At 53.9% G+C, this 27,076-nt stretch overlaps 1 protein-coding gene across 1 annotated transcript; it reads left to right on the top strand.

The window, feature by feature from the left end:
- Positions 1-9,339: 9,339 nt before the first annotated feature.
- LOC148219307 (Fc receptor-like protein 4) lies at positions 9,340-16,593 on the top strand. The gene is made up of 7 exons (XM_088157717.1): positions 9,340-9,414; positions 10,048-10,138; positions 13,613-13,843; positions 14,158-14,412; positions 14,512-14,784; positions 15,227-15,496; positions 16,556-16,593. The coding sequence occupies exons 1-7, from the start codon at positions 9,340-9,342 to the stop codon at positions 16,591-16,593; spliced, it is 1,233 nt and encodes a 410-aa protein (XP_088013843.1).
- The last annotated feature ends 10,483 nt before the right edge of the window (positions 16,594-27,076 follow it).

Raw genomic sequence — 27,076 nt, 5'->3', positions numbered from 1 at the left:
GCCAATTTGACTCCTCCTACACCCTGGATTCTGCCTGCCACAGGCTGAAGTTCCCAATGTGACGGCCACATCCTTTCGGGTATGATAGTCACATCAGCACCCGTGTCCAGTACCCCCTCCACATGGAGGTGATCTGATCCACGGGTTAGGTTACACGCCAGAGAGGGCTTGTCCTCACCCACCACTTCTGCCCAGTAGACTTCAGGTGATTTTCCATCTACTGGGACCTCCTGTGGAACAGGAATGGCCTGGGCAAGGATTTGTCCCTCAGCCAGGTAATATGGTGGTAGAGGACATCGAGCCAGGAGAATGAGGCTAGTTATGCTTCCCTTGATGGTCATGGGAACCACCTCAATCTCTAGGGGTGTGTGTGCTGTGTCACCGACAACAAAGTACTCACTGTCCAGTTTCATGTGGTTTAACGTCACGTCCTGTGTACTGTTAGGTAAGTCCACTGTTATGACTGTCCAATCAGGTGACCTGAAATGAAAACCTCTGGTAGTCACAAGCCTAAAATGGCCTAGTGGCTTCCAAACCTTGTTAACTGAACCTTTGATATTTTCATTGACATACATCCCCACACCCTCTATCCCATCCTCCCCCTTTTTGTTTATGAAGAGAGAGTCTTTTGCGAGTGTGGAGCCCGCAGTATTTATAGCTGAGCGCGCTATGGTGTTAATGGCGGGTACGCGCTGTAAAGATAGTTTTTTTGTTTGTTGGTTTTCTTCTGCTTCTGGTTGTGTGGACAGTCCCTGGCGAAGTGTCCTGGCTGCTTGCACTGGAAGCAGATGATGTGCTGCAGTTGCTCTGGTGTCATTGGTTGCTTCTTGGCTTCCGGTGTCACAGCTGCCATGGTTCTTGGGTGTGCCAGTCCTGGATTTCTTTCGTGTCCACTGAACAGTTCTGCTTTTCTGGCGCAAGCTTCCATCATCTGTGCTAAGCTAGGTGCTGGCTCCAGGGGAAGGCCAAGGATAACCCTACGGCAGGTTTCATTAGCATTCCTCTGAGCCATTTCTTTAATTAATTCAGCTTGTAATACTGGATCAGACACTTGTCTTTCTACTTGCATACAAAGGCGGTCCACAAACTGTAAGAAACTCTCAGAAGTAAACTGTTTAATGTTAATATAACTGCCTTTAGTATCTACTGTTGGTAATTGATTAAAGGCTTTTTCTGCAACATTGCATATTTTATCTAGGACAGACTTAGATAATACTCTAGTTTGGTTTTCAGGGCAATGCCAATCTTTTTCCCCACATAGGTGTTCATATGTTATATCATTATTATCAGCATCCTTTGCATTATCTGAGCTTTTTAAAAGCTCTTGTAAAAGCACTTTTAAAGATCTTTTCCATAGGCTTTCCCATAGATCATATTCTGAAGGAGTTAACAGACATCGGAAAAGCTCTTTGATATCATATGGAACCAGTTCATTTGAATTAAAAGTGGCTCTCATCATGCCTTTAAAGATTTCACTATTCCTACCAAATTCTCTTTGTACTTTACAAATTTCTTTTTTATCTTGGTAGGACAAAGGTTGATAACTTCTTTTTCCGTTTCTCTTACCAAGATAAACTACAGGAGCAACTGATGGTACATACTCTTTCTCCTGGTGCTGACTTTCAGGGTTAGGCATCCCCCCCCCACCAGGCCCAGGAGGCTGCCCACCCCCCCCCACCACGGGAGCACCATCCATCCCCCAGGGGCTGTGAGCTGATCCCCCCCCACCCCCACCCCCACCGGCACTGAACCCAGCAGGGGCTCCATTGCCCTCCCCCACCCCGCAGCAGCTTGGAGGGAAGGAATGTGAAACCGGAGAGGGGGAGGGGTGGTGGATCCAGGGTTGCAACACCTGTGGGCGGGGTCGTGCAGGACAGGGTCTTGGAGGGGGGAGGGGGCGGTGGAGCCGAGGGCAGGGAGGAGTTATGGGAGGGGACAGGCTTAGGGGCTGGGACCAGAGGGTAAAGGGGGTTGCGGGATGAAGGAGGAGACACGTGGCTGTCACCATATCGGCCCTCCCCCACTCCCTGAACCGCATGTCCAATGCTATCTGGGACCCCGATCCTGACTTGTCCAGATACGGCCAGGTGTTCGTGGCCCGGGGGGGAAGGGAACAAGGAAGGAGAGCTGATAATTTTAGAAAAATCATCAGAACCGGGATACTGGGGAGGATTTGGGGTTTCAGCACAGTTACAGCCGTGCTGAGCATGCTGCATTTTCAAGGGAGACCCTGGGGTGCTTTCCAGGTTATGGTTATAGGGATTTTTGGAAAGGGAAGGTGAGCTTGAATCATTTTGCTGCTGCTGTCTGTTGTTTTCTGTCTGAATTAAAACTTTCCGAATTTGTAAGAATATCGGAAGGAATACAGAGGCAGTTTTATCTCCATTTTCTACTTTTGAAGTCAATAAATCCCCTATTTCATCCCAAAATGAAATCGAATTTACATTTTGCAATTCAAGGTCCGATATTTCAACAGACAGCCAGCTGGCAAAACGGGATAATTTTTTATTAGATATTAAAACATTTCCTGAACTTAGTATTTCTTTGAGTTGTTTTGTTATACTCTTTTGTAAAGCAGATTGCTGTATCCCCATAGTGTTAGCAATTTGCACTATATCTACCCCACTACCGTTAAAACACAGGAAAGGAGTTAGTTGTTAAGACGTACACCACGGTTTTCAGGCTTTACTAGATGCGGAACCGATGTTAATTTCACCGGTTTTTTGTCAGCAAAACCTACGTGTGGCGCCCGCGCCGCTGTAGGGACCGCCCCCGCGCCGCAAACACCCGTAAAAACCGCAAAAACGCAAAAAAACCTCCCCTGTGCCGCACCTTTGAAACCGATCAAAGCTGCCTGCCTGCCGCGCCGCGCCTGGGGTGGCCGCGTCCAGCCCCCCCCAGCCCCCGCGCCGCACCACGTGGCCGAGGGCTTCCAAGCCCCGCGCACGCTGCAAACACGCCCGTGCCGCCTCTGCTCCCGAGAACAGCGCCGGGCCGGCAAAATGCCACCGGTGAGACCCCCTGCGGAGCTCCGGGAACCACCCGCCACAAAGGGACGCTTCAGTCACCTTTTCTCTTGCAGGCAGACACGTCTGTGTACACGGTAGTGGATCCACGTCCTGAACCGACCTGTCTGGGACTGACAGGCTGCCGGTTCGTGCTGAAAAGTCTTCGAACTGCACAAAATGCAGCTTAAAGAAATTTTAGCTAGTTGATCAGCTCCTATGCTGGTCGAATCCCGAAATTAGGGATCACAGCGAAACGTGGGTGCTTTATAGAAACACGCACGTGGGGCGCCAACTGTTACGGCTTTTTCCCGGCCTATACAGAGTCTTTCACCTTCCACCGGTCTAGCTCAGGTCTTGGGGTGATATTCCTCTGGGCCTTAGCCACAAAGACGTAGATAAGATATCAAAAGAGGCTCTTTCCCCTGATAAAGTTACAGGTTTATTTCTTGTGGGTAGTGAGTGAAAAGGGAAGGGAAAAGAGCGGGGGAAGAGAGAGAAAAGAGGGGGAAGAACAGGGTAAAAGCGTGGGGGGGGGAAAGAGAACGGGGGAAGAGAAAAAAGGGGGAAAAAGAAAGAGCGGGATAAGAGATCTGGGGAAAAAAGAGATGCGGGAAAAGAGTGGGGGAAAAAATGCGGGAAAGAGAGCGAGGTCAGCGGGTCCTGACCTTTTCTAGGGTCTGGAAAGGGGGGGCGGGGAGAAATTGGATCCCAGCCAGCTCTGTGTGGCCAGGAGGGGAGAGGGACCAAGATACAGGGCACAGCAGGGGTCACGGGATGTACCATTTACAATGTATCTAGGGAACGCAACAATTGTGTTTTTAACAGAACCTGCCCTGCTGGTGTATCGGGGTCTATGCCTGAGTACATTTGCAAATCCTTTCTTAGTCTCTCTAACCATTCTGCTGGGGACTCATCTTTCCCTTGGTGCTCACTCAGCGATTTTCCTATATTTTGTCCCCTGGGCACTGCTCCCCGAATTCCTTGGATAATCATCCACCTGAAATCCCTCATATTTTGCCTGTGTTCTGCCTCCTGATTATTCCAGTTTGGATCTGCCATAGGCCATTTCTGATCTCCCTGGTCTGGCCCCTGATGATCTCTATTCCAAGCCTGTATTCCTGACTGTCTAATCATTTCTCTCTCTTCCACTCTAAACAAGATTCCTAAAATCACTCAGATGTAAATATTCAGCCCTAAAAACTGATCTAGTCTCTCTGCTACTCCAATAGGATTTTCTAGAATCCTGCCCATTTCTTTCTTAAATTCCCTAAAGTCCCTAGTATTCAGGGGAACACTCATAACCAATAGGTCCCTGTCCTGGGGCCAGATTTGCCATTGGAACCTCTCTAAGAGGGTATAATCTATCTTCCCTTCCTGCTCCCTCATCCTCTTTGCCACTTTCTTTTTCCTGTGCCCTTCTGCCTCTAGTTCTGTGTGCTACTGGCTCGTCCTGAATAGGGGGTGCATCAGGGACCAGGGGCTGGACAGGCTGGCCAGGCTGTCTGTATGGGGGTGGGAGGTGATCTAACGGGTCCCATGGCTTTATCTGGTCCCTTCTTGCTGCCTGTCCTTTAGTTTGCAAAGGGTGTAACGAATAACCTACTTTTTCCTGCCTTTGAACTACAAATTCACCCCCCTCCCCTTTTGGAAGCCACAAAGCAGCATATTCACTTTCTTCCTTGTTAAAAGGTTCTTTTGAATTCATGTATAGATTTAAAGCCTGGCAAATCTAATCTTCAAATGATCCAAACTCTGGCCAGTATAAATTGTCTGCACGGATCTTTTCTTTTGTCCACTCATACAGTACTGTATCATTTTCTGCTTACTTTTTTCTCTTTGGGATCCCCTTGTACTTTAGTATTGTAACACTATCCCCAGGGGGCTGTCCTGAGGAATCTCTCTCCCCTTCTGGGAAATCCCCTCTCAGTTCCCAGGCACACCGGGTTCTCGCGAATTTTTCTCACACTTCACAACCCCTGGGTCAGAGATTTTACTTTTCCTCTGACCCATCTCTGGCAGCAACATCTCCCTTGCTCTCTCTCACTCGTTCTGCAGTTCAACTCCTTCGCTTAATATACACTATCTTACTTCTTTTGCCAACCTCTTCTTTCCCACCTAATTCCTTCTTTTCCTTTCATTCCCTCCCCAACTTCTCTTTCTGGCCACTCTCCACAATCCTTCTTAATCACGTACCAAAACTTCCATCTATTATCCTCCCAACAGATAGTTGAACCTGGTTCATTCACTCCCTTCTTAAATCACTTTTCTGAGCATCAGCTCCTTTCTCAAAGACATTTCCCGTCAGTTCTCGGGCTGGGACTTTCCCTCCCGCTCCCTCCCGGGGTATTCACTCGCTCTCCCCTTTCAGACCTTCCTCACTCACACACGAGCACACAGCCGCCCACTTTACCCAACCCCGTGGTGCTCACACAGCCCCGTTTTCACACAGGGCTCTTGTGCACAAGACGTTTTACAGGCACCTTTCCCTTTCTGCCGGCATTCCCACAGGAGCCTTCTTCTGGCACACCTCCTTGTAGCGAGCTTCTTTGGCTTATGCTTTATTTTAATTTGGAACTCCTTCTCCAAGAGACCCTGGTCTAGCCTCGGGACCACCTTAACAACTCGTGGGGAACTCCTTCCCAAAACCAGCCACTCTTCACTGGGACTGGAGTTCCCGGGTTTCGGCACCAAATTGTTATGAATGATGTTCTATTTTTTCCAATTTATCAAGCAACAAGATTAAATTTAATAGTAGATATTTAATAGTAACAAAATGAATACAATCAAAGTATAGGTGATGACAATTAAAGTATTGGAGATGAATACAATCAAAGTGCATATATTTCAGAATATACAAAATTTGGCAGTAAGTAATTCAGTATAATTGAGGTTCATATAAAGCATAAGCAAAACCGATCAGGGAGGGGCCCCCCTCCGACCGGGGGTACGGGGAGTGGCTCCCATTCCTCACGTACCAAAGCATCCAGGCTAACAATCCCACTTATATACTGTAGGCTACAGAAGTTTCTAGAAAACTCCTCCTAGTTTCTATTCCTAAAATTTACGTAACTATACTGCACGGCGCATGCTCTACTAATGGGTTAGGGGGTCTCTCATCCTTTTAAGGGTCTTATTTCCGGTGAAGGTCCATCATCTTCCTCAGTGACCGAGGTGTGACCTGCAGGTAGCGCAGGCGCCCTGTGTGACTGAGCAGATGTTTTCCATAACATGACTCTAATTAAGTCCCATGCTTGGAATCATTCCATTTTTGACAGCTTCAAGGTTGAAGCTCTATTTCTAGATGCTGCTTATCAGACCTCCGTCCTTCTACTATTCTTATCTGACTTTCTTCTAACCTCCTTCTTCGACTCCCAACATCTGGAAGATGTCTTTTATCCTGTCTCACCCATCTCCCCCCCTTTCACTCGGTAACAATAGTCTTCTATTGATCTAAATACAATTTTGCTAATATAGTTACAATTTAATTAGCACGAATCACATTTATCACATAACCATCTGGCCTTGGTCGATAAAGAACAGCAGAAGTGGGAAGTCTGGTCTTAGCAGATAGGTTGCAATTGACTGCACAAAGGCAGGAAATCTGATTTTGCAAAATCTTTCAAGCTGTGGAAATCTTGTTTTACAAACTGGTATCAAATACAATTTATTTAGAAAACACAATATTCATAACAGCTGGATTTAAACAGAATGGTTTTAATTATGTATTTCCCTTTATCTAGGTCCATGTTTTTATCTAAGTATTCTGGTTTATATAAACTCCAGAACTTCTATGATTAACACGAATCTTTTATCAATTATCACACTTGTAACACCCTGGAGCCAGGGGAACCCCACAGCCCCAAAACGCCCAGGAGTTGCATGCCTCTAGCAGCCCTGTCCCACCCGGTGAACCCGATTTCAAGACCAATAAATATTTTTGACAAGTTTTTTTAAATTTTATTTCGATTTTATTTTATTTTATTTTGTTTTATTTTATTTTCCTTTTCTCCTTTTTTTGAATGAATGCCTCTTCTATTTTCTTGGAACAAAAAACTTTTTGGGAAAAATTGGTTTGGGAATATTTCTGGGTTTGGCTTGGAGGCAAATGTCACACTGTCGGGTTACCTGAACCTGAACCAGGGCATCTATTCCCCAGGGTGTTTTTTGGTGCTCTTTCTTTACTAATGACTATAACAGATGAGAAGGGATGGCCATTGTTCCTTCTGCAGTAACAGCTCATCTCTTTTGGTTATATGTTCTTTCTTGATTTTTAATTAGTTTTCTATTCTTTTTGGTATATACTGGCTTACTTTCAAGGGAGATATGTTTATTTGGAATTAAAGCTTCCTTAATCGTTATTTCACTTTTTGCTGCATCTTTTGCCTCTTTGTTTGCTAGCTCGTTTCTTTTTTCCAATTTTTTGGTGTGCTTTAATGTGCATAATTGCTATTTGCTCAGGGAGCTGAACTGCTTTTAGTAGCCACAATATTTCTTGCACGTGTTTGATACTTTTCTTCTGTGAGTTTAACAGTCTTTTCTTTTTCCAGATGGCTCCATGTGCATGTATAACTCTAAATGTGTATCTTGAGTCTGTATAAATATATATGTATTTCTTGTGATCTTTAGGGGGCGAGTTAAAGCAATTATTTCAGCTTTTTGTGCAGAGGTATTTATTGATGTCTCGGTTTGAAAGACAGGTATTTGTTAAGCAAAGGCGAGAACCCCTTTCCTGAGATGCAGAATGCAACCCCCTCCCTTTTAATTATTTTAGTTTTAAATCAGAGGCCTTCAGGCAGGAGATGTGGGGATAGGAATAACAGTTCTTTACTGATATCTAACAAGGCAGAAAACAACAACAGCTATAAAAACTGACAACAGAACAGAACAGTCTAGCTCAGCTCCAGTCCCTTTTGGCCACAGGCCGTCTCCCTGCGCTCAGTTCCCGGTGCTGGGGGCAGGGCAGGTCCCGCGCAGTTGAAGAGGGCTGGGTGATGGCCGGGGCCCAGGGGTGAGAGGGATGGGGAGGCGACTCCCCCTCACGGTGTCGGTCGTGGTGCTTGGCAGAGTGTCCGGAGGTAGGAGGATGAGGTGGGAGAGGAGCAGAGCGGTGTTTGATAGCAGGGAGTGTGGATCTCAGCGCTGGGATGGCAGGGGAGATGCCAGATCAGAGCCCGGGCCGTCCTCCCACTCCACGAGCCAAGCGAGAGAGCGAGAGCCCCCCCAGACCCCTGTCCCACCTTTCCTTTTCCGGTGTCCCCCTATCCCCCACCCCCTGCGAGAGAAAACTATTGCTACTAAGGTGTAGCCACAAATACTTAGCATAACAATGGGAAAAATTCCACAGAAAGAAAAGGGAACAATTCAACCACAAACACCCCCAGACATCTTTCTTGAGTTCCCCAGCCTCTGGCCTGTGTCTCCTCATCGCTCTCTGTAGACTCTCCATGAGGTCACCCCATCCACGACATTTCCCCATCAAACCCATACCTCCTGTCCCCCCGTTCCCCCACGCCAGGTGCCAGCCCCGTCTGTGTCCCCACAGTGCCCGTGGCCAATGCCACCATCACCCCTGGTCCCCCGGCACTCCAGGTGCATGCAGGTGACCCCGTGACCCTGCGCTGCTCAGTGCAGGTGGGCTCAGCCCCTGTCACCTTCACCTGGCTGCACGATGGGCAGGAAGTGGCCCGGGGTCCCCTCCTGGATCTTGGGGACGTCGATGTGGGACATTCAGGCACCTACCAGTGCGTGGCCACCAACCAGCTGGGACAGGACGGGCACGGCGTGTTCCGGGCACTCAGCCCAGAGCTGGCCCTGGAGGTGACACCCTGGGGACATGGAGGCACAGGTGGGGTCACTCGGGGTTCCTATGTGGGTCTGCAATCCCTTGATCATAGATGACCCAGGTTCACCCCCTGCTCTGTCCTTGGCAGTGACACAAATGGAACAGGGCACAGGAGGGGAGCTCATGAGGTCACTGGGATTGCAGAACCTCTGGGGTGACCCCGGGGACCCCAGTGTGTCCCTCTCTATTTCCTGCAGAGGCTGCATGGGTGGTTGGGTCCCTCTTGTTCCTGGTGCTGCTCATGGGTATCATTGTGGCCTTTCACTGGTGGATCCACATGGGTGGAATGGAGGGAATTGAGGGTCTGGTGGAGGTTCAGGATTCCCGGAGGTGGATGGGGAATCAAAGTCACCCCTCCATTTTTCCTTTGCAGATTCCAGGAAACACCAGGAAAGGTGAGTGCAGGCTTTGACCATGATTTGTGTTTTCCCCAAATCTCCAGGACCTCCCATCCTCTTCCACACATCCCCTTATTCCCACGGAGTCCCCATGGTGGAGGATCCTCAGGTGACCAATGTGGAGCTGCGGGGCCACATGGGCAACCATGGGAACCCCGTGACATCTGTGACATTCTACAACAAAAGTTGTGACCCTCGGGGAAGTGGGAGGCACTGGAGTGATGGGAAGGCCCCATAGTGGGGGCAGAGATTGGGCAGCACCCAGGGGCCCTGGGCTGGGGGAAACTGAGCCCGCAGTGACCTCGGCTGGGGGTACTGAGAGCTGTGGGGAGAATTTGGAGGGTCTTGTTTGGGCTCCAGGGGGATCCATGGATGGGATTTCAGGAATATTGGTGTGGCACTGGGAGCTCCTGGAGGGTTTTGGGAACTCTTGGAGGGTAATGCAGGGATGTTGGGGGATCTTTCTGAGGTCCTGGGGGACTTTGAGGGGTGCCCCTACCTGCCAGGCTTGGAGTTTTGTTGCTCAGAGGGTCGGGAGCACGGGGGGCAATGGGGGCACTGTGGTGGTGCAGAAGTTCTGAGGGATTCAGGGGTGATTGGAGTGTCCAGGGGCAATCAGGGGTGCAGTGGGAATTTTTGTATCCCATGGGTTGTTGGAGCTGCCAAGGTCCCAGGAAGGGTCAGGGGTCCCGGGGTCCCCATGGTCACTCCCTCCCATTTTCCTTGAAGCTGCCAGGAAGCCCCAGGACAGGTGAGTGGGAGGGTCTGGCCAGGACTCCCCTTTTCCCCCCCGTCCCAGGCTCCACCCAGAACCCTAGTTATCCCCATAGGACCCCCTGGAGGAGGGGTGATGATGGACCCCCATGCTGTGGGCACTGAGTGGGTAGGGGGTGAGTATGGGGGGGTACATGGGCACGTCACCCACGGGTGTCACCCCCACCCAGGTCTCCAACCCTGGAGTCTCTCTCAGGTCCCCGCCCAGCACATCCCCCAGGTGACCCACACAGAGCTGCTGGGACCCCAAGGACGACAGCAGGACCCCGGTGACATCTACGAGAACGTGCTGTGACACTGGGGGCACTGGGGGTTCCTTTCCTAGGGCACCCCCCCTTTGGCACCCCCCAGGCTCCCATGGGTGCCCACCCTGACTGGGAGGTGGCCACGAGTGGTGGGTCCCATTTGGGGCTGCCAGAGCTCCACGTTCCAGTGCTCCCAGTGCTCCCAGTATCTCCAGGGGCTCCCCATTCCCTCCCCCAGTGCCAGGGGGCACAGGACCCTTGTCCCTCTCATTGGACACAAAATGCAGCTTTAGGATTAAACTGGGAGAAATGGTTTTGGTTTGTTCAGCTCTGCCTGCTCAGCTCAGACCGAGGAGGGTCCCGGTCAGGTTGAGCAGATCCTTGTGGGATTTGCAGCAGTTTTGGGGCTCTCTCAGTGCCTTGTGCACAGGGACCAAATGATCAATTGCTGCATTTCCGGACTGGTTCCCTCGCAGCTGCCCCCGCAGGGGGGGTTTCCAGCCAGCCCTGCTCTGAAAACCATCAAAGGCCCTGGCAGAGCCACTGCTGGGGCTCACACCGGGTTTTGTGCTTCTTGCAGGGCTGAGCAAACCACGGCCACGCCTTTTTCCCCCACAGAATTCTCACCTTTGCAGCAGCTCGAGAGCTGCGAGAATCAAAGCCAAGGGGGCAGGGGGAGCCTCAGGTCCTGGCTGCCACCTGGGGCTGGCCAGAGCAGGGCTGGCCAATGCCCATCCCTGTGCCCTGGGCTGGGCCAAGGCTGGGCCCCACACTTGGATGGCCACTGGCTTCAAGGAGGAGCAGTTTGGGAGCTCCTTCCTGCCTGGGGCTCCATTCCCAAGCTGCTCTTCCTGGCTCAGATCCTGCGGGGGTCAAGTGAAAATGGAGATGTCTGGAACAGAACTTCTCCCAAAACCCAATAAACCCAAAGCTCCTAAGCCCTCAGGACAGAAATGTCATGCAGGGGATTTTGGGGAGCAGGAGAGGGAGGGGGAAGCCCCCCAAGAGCTTCACAAGTGTTCCATGTGCAGGGTCTCATCCATCTCCTGGTTGCCAGCACTGAGACCCTGCAGGGGTTTTGGGTATGAGGGTGGGCTTTGGGTGTTTTTGGGGTGTCTGTGCACTTCCTGACTGGCACCAGGCCATGTCCTTCCCTCCCCACTCAGCCCTGCTGGGGTTTTTCCCCCACAGAATGATCTTGATGGGCTGTGGCATGGGGCCGAGGTGCTGCACCTGTGAGGGTTCCCAAATGGGGATTGAGGGCTCCCAGATGGGTGGGGGCAGCCAATGAGGGGGTGTAGAGTGGCCGGGTCACACCCCAAATTGGGGCACCCCAGAGGTCACAGAGGTCACAGTGCCCCACTGAGGACAGAGGGGGCTGGCAGGGCCCCCTGTGCCCTACCCTGGACAGGGACTTCCTCAGGGAATGTGTCCAGGAACCCTGCCCAGAACCGTCATCCCCCAGGACAGGATCTCCCCTGCTGGGATGTGTCACCACTGGAACAAAATCTGCCCAGAACGTGTCACCCCCAGAACAGGATCCCCTCAGGACAGGAACCCCTGGATGTGCCCCCCCAGGACAGAACTCCCCCCTGTGTGACTCTCAGCACAAACAGCCTCTTCCTTCTGCTGCAGGAGAGAGAAAGTGAAAGTGTTGGGGGGCACAGCTGGACACCCCCATCCCCCACAGCCTCCCCACCCCTCCCTGGAGACCCCTCACCCCCTTTTCTCCCTGCCTGGATTCCCCCCCAACCCATTCTCTGCCCAGCTGCTCCCCAGGATTTCTGAGCCAAGAACTGGGAGTGGTGGGGAATGGCACAAAAGTGAAGAAAATAAGGAAACCAGAGAAATAAAGAGAGGAAAAAGTCAAGCGTGGGGAGGGCACAGAAGCAGAGCTGCTCAGGACCCCCATGTGATGCCTGCCCAGGAAACACTCCAGGGGGGCAACGTTGGGCCCTGGGTCACCCCAAAATCTGAGGCACCCAGGGTAGGAGTGGTGACCCATGGGGCCTACCCAGGCACTGCCCATCCCTGGCACCCCCATTCCCCTGGGAACCCAACCATGGGACAACCATTCCTTCTGTCCCCTCTTCCCTGGGACCCCCATGCCATGACCTCCACTCCCCAGGATCTCCATTCCCAAGGACCCTCATCCTGGTAGTTCCAGCCCCTGGGACCCCTCCCTTCCCTTGGGGACCAAGATTCCCCCAGGACTCCCATTCCCCTGACACCCCAATCCCTGGGGTCCATCCCATGATCACAAATCCCTGAAGGCCACGTTGTTCTGGGATTCTCATCCCTGAGTTTGAATCCACCCAACCCTTGGGACCCCATTCCCATCCCTGGAACTCCAATCCCCTGGACACCCATCCTTGGCTCCCTGCACCTCCTCAGCCTCCAAATTCCGGCAACATCCTGTCCCACCATGTCCCACCATCACCCCCATGTCCTACAAGGTCCCCACCCTGCCCCCATCCTGTCCCACCCTGCCCCCACCGAGGGCCACCTACACATGGGGACGAGAGCTGACCTCGCTTCCTGTCCCTTCATCCGAAGAGCCGCCAGCCAGGGGACAGGGGACAGCCACAGCAGTGAGTGACAGCCAGTGCCCATGGCCGGGGACAGCGGGATGGCCGGGAAGGTGGCTCTGCTCCTGTGGGGTGAGTGCCCCGGGCACGGGCCTGATGACCCTGGGGACGGGCCCTGGTGAGGCAGAGAGGGGTGGAGAGGGGGCACAGGGGGGCTGCGGGGTCCCCTGAGGTCCCCAAGGCCAGCACAGCCAGTGGGGGACAGAGCCAGTGGCTCCTCAGTGTGTCCGGGGTTTTGGGGTGGCCCTGGGAACAGGAAAAGGGGAACTGGGATTTAGGAGAGGGATGTGGAGACAGGGATGGGGACAGAGTTTTGGGGACAGGGATGTCAGGTTTGGCTCCACGGGGCTGGGGCAGCTGTGGGGACAGGGACAAGGGGAGAAGCACCACGGGGATGTGGCCGTGGGGCTGGCGGGGGTGAGCTGTGCCAGCACGGGCTGGCCGTGGTGTCCCTGTCCCCGAGGCGTCCGTGCCACCCGGACGTGTGACACAGAGCTGTCCCCTGGGAGCCTCTCCAGACCTGTTGGGGACCGTGCCCGGGCATTTTCCCACAAGAAGCCGTGTCCCCACGGGGACAGCTCGGGGACAGCCTCACACCCTGTCCCCACGGAGCCAATTCCACCTTGCCCTGTCCCTTCTCCCTTCCAGCCCAGACCCTCAGCCTCGCTGGTGAGTCCTCGGGGGATGCCATTCCCCCACCCCGCTGTCCCCAGCCCCTTGGTGGCCCTGGCAGGCTGGTGTCCCCTGTCCCCCGCAGGTGCCCAGACCCCCCAGCTCCTGGTGGAGCCCCCCTGGACTCCGGGGGTGCTGTGGGACCGGGTGACACTGACCTGCCAGGCCTCGGGGACCGCCCGTGCCACCACCTGGTACAAGGACGGGCGGCGCTGGGGGCAGGAGGGACGTGACCGCTTCCTTGTCACCGAGAGTGGCACCTACCAGTGTCAGAGACCCGGCAGTGGGCTCAGCCCCCCCGTCATGGTGTCAAATGGTGAGGGGGGATCTGAAATGCTCAGGGTGGCTCCCTGATAACTCTGGGTGGGCTCCACTCCGTGGGTGGCCTCACAACCCTCGTGTGACAGGCGAGAGCCTGTCCCCTGCACACAGGGACATCCCAGTGCATCCCAGTGCATCCCAGTGCACCCCAGTGTGTTGGGACTCCCGTGGTGACAGCTGTGCCACGGGGCTGCTCCCTGGGACCCTCCTGCGCAGTGGACACTCCAGCCAGATGTCCCCGGTGCCGTGGGCACCCACTTTGGACCTGTCTCGGGCTCCTCAGTGACACGGGACCCTCCTGTCACACAGACCCGCTGGTGCTGCAGGTGCCAGCACGGGCGCTGCTGGAGGGGGACACGGTGACACTGCGCTGCCGGGGCTGGCAGGACAACCCTGCCACCAGGGTGCGATTTTACAAGGACGGGAAGGATCTAGGGGGGTCCCTCAGGGGCGCCAAGCTGTCCCTGCCCCCCCTGAAGCTGCACAACAGCGGCCGCTACCGCTGCGAGGGCTTGGTGGCCTCAGGAATGACACTGTCACCACCGGTGACAGTGACAGTGCACGGTGAGCACTCCCACGGCTGGAACTCCGATATCCTGACACCCCCAAAGCCACTTCTCAGTGCAATCAGAGTCACAGTCGCCACCCCCATCTCCTTCCCAGAGCTCGTGCCGGTGCTGAAGGGTCCCCCCGAGCTCACCGAGGGGTCCCCCCTCAATCTCAGCTGCCTCAGCACCCCCAGCCCCCTGCGGCCCCGAGCCCCCCTCCTGTACAGCTTTTACCGGGACGGGCAGATGCTGCAGGGCCCGCAGGGCTCCCCGCAGCTCCTGGTGCCCGCCGTGGGGGTCTCCCACTCGGGGAATTACAGGTGCGAGGTGCTCTCCGAGGGGGGGGCCGTGCGGAAGAGCAGCGCCCGGCTCGGCGTCACGGTGCGCAGTGAGTGCGGGGATGGGCACGGGGAGCCCCCACCGCCCTCCCAGATCTCCCATCCCTGCTCAATCCTCTGCGAGCCCCGCCTCCTTCCCAGCTCTCTCCCTGGGTCCCCCCCTTGCCCATTGCATCCCTCTCAGATCCCCTTACCCATCCCTGGGTTCCTCTCTCCCTCTCTGAGGCCCTTCAATTGTCCACAGGTCCCTCCATTCCTGTCTGGGTCCCTAAACCGTTCCCTGTGGTTCCCTTCAACCCTCTCCATGTGTCCCCTCGCTGAATCTCCCATCCTTCCACCCCTTTCCAAGCCTCACTCCGTCTCTGTGCCCCCTTCTTCCTCACTGGGATCCCCCCAGCCCTCTCTGATCCTCCCTCTCCATGAGTCCCTCACTGCTCCCTGCTGTCCCCCACTCGTCCCATGTCCCCAGTCCCTCCTGTGTCCTCCCCACAGGGGTCCCGCTCTCTGGTGTGTCCCTGTCGGTGCAGCCCCCCGGGGGACAGGTGGCACTGGGGGACCACCTGGTGCTGAGCTGCGCAGTGGCCATGGGGACAGGTCCCCTGTCCTTCTCCTGGTTCCGGGAGGGTTCGCAGACACCACTGGGCACCGGTCCCCGCCTGGAGCTGCGGCACGTTGGGGACAATGACAGCGGCCACTACCAGTGCCGGGCCAGCAACAGGGACAGCGTGGCTGAGAGCCCCACTCTGAACGTCACTGTCGTGGGTGAGTGGAACCCTTGGGCTGGGGGTGACCCCACCCACAGCATCCCCAATTCCACACATCCCAAATTCCACCCCATTCCCCCCACACCAGCCCCAGCCCAGCTCACAGTGCCAGCCCTGGTGTCACAGACCAGCGAACAGGGACCCTCTGGCTCCAGGGATCCCCACCCAGGACATCCAAGCCATGCATCCCTAAGCCCAGCTGTCACATTCCCCACTGCACATCATGTCACATTCACCCTACTGAGCGTGACCCTCCCAGGGCACTGAGACCCTTGGCATTGTGGTGATGCCCCCGTTGATGTTCCTCATGGCACCCATCACATCCCACCCACGCCATTCTGTGCCCCCCACCAGGTGACAGCCATCCCCACCCTTGGACACGGCATCCCTCATCCCACCTTCCCCTCACCCTCATCTCATCTTCATCCCCCACTCCTCATCCATCACATGCTCTCCTCCCACACCTCATGATGACCCCCAGCACCATGGGGTCACTGTCCTGGGTGAAGGAGACCCTCTGTATCCAGGAGTCACCATGCAGACTCCCTCATCCCCCCTCACCAGGTGCCAGAACCTGTCCCCGGCCTCAGCCCTGTTTGTGTCCCCGCAGTGCCCGTGGCCAATGCCACCATCACCCCTGGTCCCCCGGCACTCCAGGTGCATGCAGGTGACTCTGTGACCCTGAACTGCTCGGTGCAGGTGGGCTCAGGCCCTGTCACCTTCACCTGGCTGCACGATGGGCAGGAAGTGGGCCGGGGTCCCCTCCTGGATCTTGGGGACATCGATGTGGGACATTCGGGCACCTACCAGTGCGTGGCCACCAACCAGCTGGGACAGGACGGGCACCGCGTGTTCCAGGCACTCAGCCCAGAGCTGGCCCTGGAGGTGACACCACAGGGAACCACTGGACACTGGAACAGAGGTGGGATCACACGGGGTCACTGGGATTGCAGGACCCCTGGAGTGACAGGTGACCCCGATTTGTCCCTTCTGTCCCCAGCAGTGGCCGCAGGCATTGGCGGGTCCCTCCTCTTCCTGGTCCTGCTCCTGGGTGTAGCTGTGCGCTGGCATCGGTGGAACAACATGGGTGGGTGACAATGGGGACCATGGGGAGCCTGGGGAGCTGGGGGACCACCTGCCTGTTGGGGTGATGGGGTGGCACCCAGAGCCTCTGACTTGGCAATGATGGCTCAGGACCTTTGGTCAGGGTCCTGAAGGATTTGGGGTGGTGTTGGAGGGACTTGCAGGGATTTTGGGGGTTCTTTCAGTGATCCTGGGGGAATGTGGAGGCTACCCCATACCTGGCAGGCTTGAGCTTCAGGGGGCTCTGGGGGTCCAGAGAACAGAGCAGGGGTTCTGGAGGGCATCAGGGATGCTCAGGGGTCCTGGAGGATATTGAGGGTGTAGTCGGATTTCAGGATTGCTGAGAAGGGTCAGGACCCTGGGGACCCCACAGTTATCCCTCCCCTCTTTCCTTTGCAGCTGCCAGGAAGCAGCAGGAAAGGTGAGTAGGGGGCTCAAACCACACTCTCGTCTTTGACCCCAACCCCCAAGACCTCCCATTCCCTCCCACACATCCCCTTGATTCCCTCAGGGCGCCCCCGGAGCCCCCGGCCCTCCCAGAGGAGGGGAAGGTGCTGTACACCCACGTCATGATCACCAAGCAGACGGGGGGTGAGTCCGGGCTGGGGCACATGCAGAGGGACACGTCACCCATGAGTGTCCCCCCGCCCAGATGCCACAGCCCGTGTCTCTTGCAGTGTCCCCCCGTCCCACCACACTCCAGGATCCCCAGGTGACCTATGTGGAGCTGCCAGCAACCCATGGGCGACTGCGGGAATGAGGGGACATCTACAGGAGTGCGCTGTGACACTCGGGGCATGGCTGGGCACTGGGGGGCTCTGGGGGCACTGGGGGCACTGGGGGACCTCACCCATGGGCAGCCACACATGTGTGTCCCCTGCACTGTTCCCGTGGGTGCCCAACATTCACGGGTAGGTGGGCACAAGTGTGAGGCAGCACAGGGCATCCAGAGCTCCACATGACCCCAGAACCCACAAGGATTTCCCCACCCCCCCTCCCACTATCACCAGTGGCTCCCCATTCCACATCCAAGTGCCCCCAGTACCCTCAGAGACTTCTCCATTCCCTCCAAACTGTGCTGCCAGTACCCCCAAGGGCTCCCTCTTTCCCCTCCCAGTGCCTCTCCATTGCTCCCAGTCGATCCAGGTGGTTCCCATTCTCTCTCCCAGTACCCCTGTACTCCCAGTGCCTCTGCAATGCCCCTCTCAGCACTCCCAGGACACCCACGGCTCAACATCTCTCCTCCCTGTGCCAAGCGAACACAGGACTCGTTTCCCTCTTACTGGCACCAAAATGCAGCTTTTTAGTTCAACTGGCAGAGATGGTGTTTCTTTGTTCAGCTCTGTTGGGCTTTAGGAATGGGATTCTCCAATTTTGGGCTGCCACTCAAAACCAGTGCTCTGGGTTCCCTTCTGCCCTGTCTCAAACCCCTCCTGTGCTGTGTTCCCCACATGATGATGTCCCAAAGGGCCTGGGGGGATTCTGGACCCTCCCCCTTTTCCAGAGCAGTCAGGATCAGGCCATGGCACAGGGTGGGGTGTCAGGGATAGGAAAAGTTTGATGTCTCAAAATATTTTGGAACACCTGTGTGTGGCAGGGCTGGGTCAGGCCTTGCTTTTGGTGGCACAGGGCCCCGTGTGTCATTCAGTCTGTCAGCCATAGCACACTGGGGACAGTGTGACGCTCTGCCAAACCCAGCTCCTGATTACCTGAGGGACCAGGAGTCCTACCTTGGCAGAGGGCCCTTGGTGGCCCAAGGGCTTAAAAAGCAGAGCAAGAGGTGGCCAAGTGTCTGACTTTGTCTGCTCTTGAAGTGCCTGCCCCATTCACGCTGGAACCCAGGAGTTGGAAACTGTCATGATTTAAAAGAGAAACACCTGCCATAGAAAGCAGGAACTCTCCTGGATTGGAAAGAGGACCTATGCCTCCAAATTTTTTTAAGTGTGAAGTTTATGGGGCTTCCAGGCAAAAATGTAGGAAAATGAATAACAGTTCATTGCTAGGAAAGTTCTAGAACAGAACAGAACAAACAGCAACACAAGAAAAGAAATTTCCAACCCGCTCTGGGCAGTTTGTTCATCTTTGTGCAGTTATGACCACGGCCAGCAGGGGGCGCTGCAGGAAGCACTCCCGGCCAGCAGGGGGCGCTGCAGGGAGCGATCACAGCCAGCAGGGGGCGCTGCAGGGAGCGCTCACAGCCAGCAGGGGGCACTGCAGGGAGCGATCACAGCCAGCAGGGGGCGCTGCAGGGAGCGATCACAGCCAGCAGGGGGCGCTGCAGGAAGCACTCCCGGCCAGCAGGGGGCGCTGCAGGGAGCACTCACAGCCAGCAGGGGGCGCTGCAGGGAGCGATCACAGCCAGCAGGGGGCGCCCCGGTGCCGCTCGAACCCCTCAGGGGCCATGGCGGCCTCGTCGGGAGGGACGAGAGGAAATCGCTCCTTTTGCAAACTCACGGGCACCAATCGGTCCCGGCACCTCCCCGGCAGTGCCCGGGCAGGACAGACGAAGGCAGCAGCTTGGCTCCTAGTGCCCAGTGGCAGCGTAGCAGTGTCCCGGGGCCAGGCACACACCCTGCTAAACTCCTGCGATTGCTCTCCCTGATGCCGAACAGAAAGAAGGCAGCACCCAACCCCAGGCAGGTCTCAGGTGCTCAACAGCACCTCTCCTGGCTTTACACCACACTTCCTGAAAACCCTCGGCCTTTCACTCCCTTTTCCTCCTGCAGCACAGGCACAGCATCTTTGGAAATGTTGAATTCCCCTGCGATGTTGAGGAAAGCAGGTGCTCCTTGCTGACAGTGCCAGGCCTCCTCAGGGAGCTCCAGCCACGGGGGGGAGGAGGAGGAGAAGGAGGAGGAGTCTGAGAGCAGAACCGCAGACCCGAGGGCTCTGCAGCTTCAGTTGCAGCTCCAGGGACAGCCAGGGATAGGAGCAGTGGCTTCAGAGGGATAAATGTGGTAAAACTGGAGCTGCTTGGGCCAATGCCCCTGATCTGCTCTGGGTGTTGCAGATACTTAAGGAGATGCTGAAATTACCACCAGGGTTCCCAAAATTCAGCTGTGCTGCTAACCCATCCCTGTGCACAAACACACAGCGCTGCTGCCTCTCCCTGGGATTTTGGGATACTATGGCGGCATTGGACATATTTTGGGGGTCAGATGCCCCCAGCTCTGCCCACAAGGAGATTTTGTGGCTGCCCGGAAGGTTTCCTGGAGCTTCTCACCTTCGCCACTGCACAGGGATGGGCATTGTCCCAGCCCTGCTCTGGCCAGCCCCAGCTGGCAGCCAGGACCTGAGGCTCCCCCTGCCCCCTTGGCTTTGATTCTCGCAGTTCTCGAGCTGCTGCAAAGGTGAGGATTCTGTGGGGGAAAAAGGCGTGGCTGTGGTTTGCTCAGCCCTGCAAGAAGCACAAAACCCGGTGTGAGCCCCAGCAGTGGCTCTGCCAGGGCCTTTGATGGTTTTCAGAGCAGGGCTGGCTGGAAACCCCCCCTGCGGGGGCAGCTGCGAGGGAACCAGTCCGGAAATGCAGCAATTGATCATTTGGTCCCTGTGCCCAAGGCACTGAGAGAGCCCCAAAACTGCTGCAAATGCCACAAGGATCTGCTCAACCTGACCGGGACCCTCCTCGGGCCGAGCTGAGCAGGCAGAGCTGAACAAACCAAAACCATTTCTCCCAGTTTAATCCCAAAGCTGCATTTTGTGTCCAATGAGAGGGACAAGGATCCTGTGCCCCCTGGCACTGGGGGAGGGAATGGGGAGCCCCTGGGGATACTGGGAGCACTGGGAGCACTGGAACGTGGAGCTCTGTGCAGCCCCAGATGGGACCCACCACTCGTGGCCACCTCCTGGTCAGGGTGGGCACCCATAGGAGCCTGGGGGGTGCCAAAGGGGGGGTGCCCTAGGAAAGGAACCCCCAGTGCCCCCAGTGTCACAGCACGTTCTCGTAGATGTCACCGGGGTCCTGCTGTCGTCCTTGGGGTCCCAGCAGCTCTGTGTGGGTCACCTGGGGGATGTGCTGGGCGGGGACCTGAGAGAGACTCCAGGGTTGGAGACCTGGGTGGGGGTGACACCCGTGGGTGACGTGTCCCCCCCATACTCACCCTCTGCCCACTCAATGCCCACGACATGGGGGTCCATCACTGCCCCCTCCTCCAGGGGGTCCTATGGGGATAACTGGGGCTCTGGGTGGAGTCTGGGACGGGGGGAAAAGGGGAGTCCTGGCCAGAGGCTCCCACTCACCTGTCCTGGGGCTTCCTGGCAGCTGCAAGGAAAATGGGAGGGTGTGACCATGGGGACCCTGGGACCCCTGACCCTTCCTGGGACCTTGGCAGCTCCAACAACACATGGGATACAAAAATTCCCACTGCACCCCCCATTCCCACTGTACCCCTGATTGCCCCTGGACACTCCAATCACCCCTGAATCCCCCAGAACTTCTGCACCACCACAGTGCCCCCATTGCCCCCCATGCTCCCGACCCTCTGAGCAACAAAACTCGAAGCCTGGCAGGTAGGGGCACCTCTCAAAGTCCCCCAGGACCCCAGAAAGATCCCCCAACATCCTTGCATTACCCTCCAAGAGTTCCCTGAACCCTCCAGGATCTCCCAGTGCCACACCAATATTCCTGAAAACCCACCCAGGGATCCCCCTGGAGTCCAACCAAGACCCTCCAAATTCTCCCCACAGCTCTCAGTAGCCCCAGCCGAGGTCACTGCGGGCTCAGTTTCCCCCAGCCCAGGGGCCCTGGGTGCTGCCCAATCTCTGCCCCCACTATGGGGCCTTCCCATCACTCCAGTGCCTCCCACTTCCCCGAGGGTCACAACTTTTGTTGTAGAATGTCACAGATGTCACGGGGTTCCCATGGTTGCCCATGTGGCCCCTGCAGCTCCACATTGGTCACCTGAGGATCCTCCACCATGGGGGCTCCGTGGGAATAAGGGGATGTGTGGAAGAGGATGGGAGGTCCTGGAGATTTGGGGAAAACACAAATCATGGTCAGAGCCTGCACTCACCTTTCCTGGTGTTTCCTGGCATCTGCAAAGGAAAAATGGAGGAGTGACTTTGATTCCCCATCCACCTCTGGGAATCCTGAACTGCCACCAGACCCTCAATTCCCTCCAGGTCATCCCAGTATCCCTGATGCCCCCTAGAAACTCTGGATGACCCCAATTCCCCAACACACTGAGCCCCTAGATCGCCAGGCTTGGCAGGGAGGGGCACCCTATCAATTCCCCAAAAAGTCCTGATAGGATCCCCAACGTCCCTGCACGACCCTTCAGCACCTCCCTGCAGCTGTGGAAAGGGGTTTTAACTCTTTAAGTGCAGCAGAAATAAAATGCACAGCTACATGGTCGTCTTTCATGACAGGAAGAAAGAGACAAGTTTCTTCAGAAACACACTTGGTTTTATAGCATGACTCGCAATTCCAAGAGTAGAGAAAAGGTGATTGGTTCAGAGACAAGACACCCCATTGCCAGGGCCTGGTCAGGCACCACAACAGGTGTTCCATTTGTTATTAATTCTTTTTTATTTTGACCAAATTATCACCCTGGGAGAAATTCTCCCTAGCCTTGAGCTTATTGGCTGGGAACAGAGCTGAGAAGCTGCAGCCTGGAATATTTTTCAGGCTGTAATTTTCTTGCTTTCTCAATATGTGTCCCTACATGATTCCATGAGACTCCACAGTGTCACAATGACCCCTCCATTCCATGGAGCCCCACAGTGTCACTATGGTATCCTTGGTTCTTCAATGTAAGGATGCCCTCTTGGTTCCCTGGAGCTCAGTGTCACTCTTGTGGCCTTGATTCCATGAGTCCCTGCAGTACCACAATGGTCCTTTGGTTCCACGTGGCCTCATCATGGTCTCCTTGGTTCCATTAGGCCCTGCTGTGTCACAATGACATACTTGGCTCCATGATGCCCGGTACTGTAACAAAATTCTCCTTGTTTCCATGGTGTCAGAATGGCACCTTTGTCCCACCAAGCCCCACACTGTCACTGTGGTCCCCTTGATTCCATGAGGCCCTGCCGTGCTACAATGGCCCCAATGGCTACAATGGTCTCCAGGGAGACTCTCTACAACCACCTGAACAGAGGCTGTAGTCAGGTGGGGGTCTTTTTCCTCTCCAAGGCAACCACTGACAGAATGAGAGGACACAGTCTGAAGGTGAGCCAGGGGTAGGACACGTTTGACATCAGGAAAAAATTCTTCACTGAAAGAGTGATTGGGCACTGGAATCTTCTGCCCAGGGAGGTGGTGGAGTCACTACCCATGGAGGCATTTAAAAAAAGACTGGACGTGGCACTCAGAGCCATGGTTTAGTTGGTGAGGTGATGTTAGGTCATAGGTTGGGCTAGATGATCTCACAGGTCCTTTCCAACCTCGCTCATTCTGGGGTTCTGTTTCATAGCTGTCTCCATTGTTCCATGAGGGCCTGCAATGTCATAATAGGCCTTTGGTTCCATGAGTCCCCACAGTGTAACAATGGACCCTTGGTTCCATGAGGGTCCTCAGTGTGACAATGGTCTCCTTGGATCCTCAGTATCACAATGGCCCCTTGGTCACAATGAACTTCAGGTTCCATGAGCTTTCATACTCTCAGCAACAGTTCTGCAGTGTCACCATGGACCATTTGTTCTACGAGGTTCTGTAGTATAACATGGTCACCTGGGTTCTGGGAGGCCCTGCAGTGTCACAATGCACTCATGGTTGCAGGAGGTTCCACACTGTCACCATGGCCTCCTTGGATCTGCAGTAGAACAATGGACCATTGGTTCCATGTGGCCCCACAGTGTCACAATGACCCCTTGGTTCCATGAGGCCTTTATCTGTCACAATGGACTTTTGGTTCCATGAGGTTTTTCAGTGCCACAATGGTCTCCTTGGACCTGCAGTGTCACAAGGGACCATAGGTTCCATGTGGCTCCACTCTTTCAAAATGGATTTTGGTTCCATGAACTCCCACAGTGTCAAAAGGCCCCTTTGTTCCTTGGGGTGCCATAGTGTCACAGTTGACACCTTGGTTCTGTGAGGCCCTGCTGTCACCAAATCTTCAAAATATCAAAATAAGACTCCTTAAAACTAATTTGGTGTTGAAGAGGGCATCATTTCATTCAGGCCTCAGGTCCAATGTTAGATAACTCCTAACCTTAGATGGATATGTAATTCTACAAGTGTGTTGCTTATAGTCAGTCACTACATGTGTATTACAATTTACCTATTTAGATAAAACCCACCCTGTAGCCGTGGAAAGGGGTCTTAACCCTTTAAGTGCAGCAGAAATAAGATCCACAGCTACATGGTCATCTTCCATGACAAGAAGAAAGAGACAAGTTTATTCAGAAGCACACTTGGTTTTATAGCATGACTCGCAATTCCAAGAGTAGAGAAAAGGTGATTGGTTCAGAGAGAAGACACCCCATTGCCAGGGCCTGGTCAGGCACCACAACAGGTGTTCTATCTTGTTATTAATTCCTTTTTATTTTGACCAAATTATCACCCTGGGAGAAATTCTCCCTAGCGTTGAGCTTATTGGCTGGGAACAGAGCTGAGAAGCTGCAGCCTGGAATATTTTTCAGGCTGTAATTTTCTTGCTTTCTCAATATGTGTCCCACACCACCCCAAGTTCCAAGGTTCAGTCTTTGTTTTTTCTATCACTGCACCCTTGAGCCAGATGTCTTCTTCTTCTCTTCCAATCATCCTTGCTGACAAATCAGCTTCTGCATGCCTTGTTCCCATGCCAAAAGTTCACAGGCACGGTAAAACTTGATTGAACCCTTTTGGTATGAAGCTCAAACTCTGTGTGTCCAGGCAGAGGCAGGCAGGAGGCAGAGCTGTCAGCAAAGGAAGGGGCCAGCGAGGTGGGGCAGCCGGGGGATGACGACAGCCTGCAGGGACAGAGGCGCAGGGCATGGACACCGTAGGACAGCCTGGGCTGCAGAGGGCACAGGGATGGGCAGCAGCTGAAAGGCCCTGACACAGCCAACTCCTGCAGCACTTGGGCCATGCAGGCTGGCCCTGGGCCTGAGGCCAGCAGGGGACAAGTGAGCCTTGCTGTGCTGGGGCCTCATTGCCTCCTTGTCCCTGCTCAGCAGCCTGGCAGGGGCCGCCCCATGGTGCTGCCCTTGGCATTGCACATGCCCAGAGCCCAGTGGCCCGGGAAGAGCCCTGAGCAATGAGGGAGGGACAGGATCTGCCTTGCCAAGGGCTGGGGCTCAGCCCTTGGCCCTTTGCATTCCTGAAACACATCCAGGTTTGCTCAGCATCACAGATACCTTTCCTTTCTTTGTCCTCACCTGTCATCAGTGCCTCCAGTGTTGTGCTCAAACAGGAATCAGGGGACATTTTCCGAGTCATATCCCTCAGTGGAATCCATTAAAACTTCAATAAACTTTGGAGTTTGAATATGACTTTGAGTTCTTGAGAAGTTTTCCTTCAGCTCCCTTTCAGGGACTGATGTTCAGGGACTCAGCACTGCTGGAAAATCTCAACTCTACAGAGACAGGAAAACTGAGAAAGGTTTTAAAAGATTTTATTCCATTATCAGTCTCCTTGAAGGGTGAAACATAAGACATGTAAAACTCAATGCCATTCCATCAGAAGCCAAGTTATTTCCTGGTTACAATACCTTAGAAATTCTTTCAGCCTATTAGCTTTTGCCACACAATGGTGCTAATAATTCTAACACCAATCACCTTGTATTCTACCCCATGTGCTCTTGCCACAATGCATCTTTCACAGTTCTAATTCTCAAAAATATCTGATCTTTTTGCAAGACCATTGTTTGAAACTTGTTTCTAGTTCAATCTCTCTCTCAGCAATGCCTTCTCTATTCCAGGGCCATTCTGAGTCAGCACACCTTATCTCAGAGTTTGCATCCAGATGTACAAGACTGAGTGAGCTTTCAGTCAGGCTTTGAGAATCCTTTACAAATCCATTTCTCACAAATATCAATCACAGAATGCTGCATTCACCTCTGCTCTAAAGACAACAGTAATAAAATACAGTCTTGAAAATTGGAATGGATATTTCTAAGAAGGTCTTTGTCATATTTCTCTATAATTGGAGTTGAAAAACTACTGAATGAACTGGACCAGACCAGAGGGAAATCAAGGCAGGACCATTGTTTGCTAAGAAACATCTCAAAAATTCAATCATAATTAATATCCAAAGTTTCTGATTCCGTTCATGGGTCTTGCTGAGGGCCACGACTGAGAAAGTTATATAGTTATAATTAGTTCAAGTAGAAATATGTTTTAGGCAAGCAGAAATATGCATTATGTAAGCAAAGCAGTATGTTAAGTAAGATAGTAAAAGTTTGTAAAGCTTAGCAATAGAACCTGTTATAAAGTTAGTTAGAAGTTTAAGATATATCAGTGTAGGTTTGTGAAGTGTTCTAGGACTGGTTGAAAAATGAAGCATTGCAGCAAAGCCATGAGAAGGAAAGCAATTAATGATTGGTGTAAAAGGATGCTGGCAAACTTCACAGAAGTATTGGATTGGCTAAAAGACGAACATAAAGCATTGTAACTAAGAATGAGGTGGCTTCTGATATTATGGTGTTGGATGTAACACCTTTAATGTCTCACCCTTCTATGAGACTGACACCATGAGGCCATAAACCATCTTTTACAACGTCTCTCAGTTGCCCCATCTCTTGTAATATCAATCTCCCAATACACAATTTTTTGACATCAGACACGACTAATGAAATCACTAGGGACTTATGGACACCAGGTCTATCCCATTAAAGTCAATAGGGATTTAGGGACACCTGGTTTAATCCATTCTATTTCATGGGGATTTTGGTAAATTTTGGTCCTAAAATGGGGAAATTTGGGAGAAATCTTGGGCTGAATTCTAGGAATTTCTGCTCCAGGATCGCAGTGCCAATGCTCTGGATGTCCTGGATGAATTCCTGGAGGCCAATCCCAAATCCCTAATCCCACACCTGCGGTCCATGCTAGAGCTGTGCCTCCAGGTAAGCCCAAAAATGTCCATTTTCAGCTGAAATCTGGGAATTTTGTGCCCAAAATTGGTGTTTTTAGCACCAAAAATTTTGGGACATCAGGTCTGCCCATTGATGGGACTTGAATGGGAAGAGTTACTGTTTAAACTGGAACCACTGGGAAGGGCTAATGCGGGACACTGGGGTGACTGGGAGCACTGAAGCAAAAGTGGGACCACTGGATGGGATTTGTAGAGATAATTGGAGATAAACAGGACTCCAGGTCTATCCCATTGAAATCAATAGGAATTTAGGGACAGCAGGTCTACCCTTTAAAGGCAATGGGGTTAAGGGCACCAGGTCTACCCAATCAAAGCAAGGAGGATGTTTGAGACACTAGTTTTCGGGAGGAGCCCAGGGGTTTTTGGTGATCCAGGTGTCCAAGGGGTACCCAGGTGTATCCAGGTGATTTCTGGGGGTACCCAGGTGATTTTTGGGGATACCCAGGTGTACCCAGGTGATTGTTGAGGGGTATCCAGGTGATTTTG

The sequence above is a fragment of the Sturnus vulgaris genome, unplaced genomic scaffold (assembly GCF_052056855.1).
Source record: "Sturnus vulgaris isolate bStuVul1 unplaced genomic scaffold, bStuVul1.hap1 Scaffold_155, whole genome shotgun sequence".
NCBI classification, from domain to species: domain Eukaryota; kingdom Metazoa; phylum Chordata; class Aves; order Passeriformes; family Sturnidae; genus Sturnus; species Sturnus vulgaris.
The sequence above is the reverse complement of the archived record's forward strand: the minus strand, read 5'-3'. Positions and strand labels throughout refer to the sequence as shown.

What these genes read in the sequence shown, in the direction of transcription:
- LOC148219307 (XM_088157717.1), top strand. Translation starts at nt 9,340, where the DNA reads ATGGTGGAGGATCCTCAGGTGACCAATGTGGAGCTGCGGGGCCACATG. An exon ending in GGGCACTGAGTGGGTAGGGG is followed by an intron (nt 10,139 to 13,612) that starts GTGAGTATGGGG and finishes TGTCCCCCGCAG; the next exon opens with GTGCCCAGACCCCCCAGCTC. An exon ending in GCTCGGCGTCACGGTGCGCA is followed by an intron (nt 14,785 to 15,226) that starts GTGAGTGCGGGG and finishes TCCTCCCCACAG; the next exon opens with GGGTCCCGCTCTCTGGTGTG.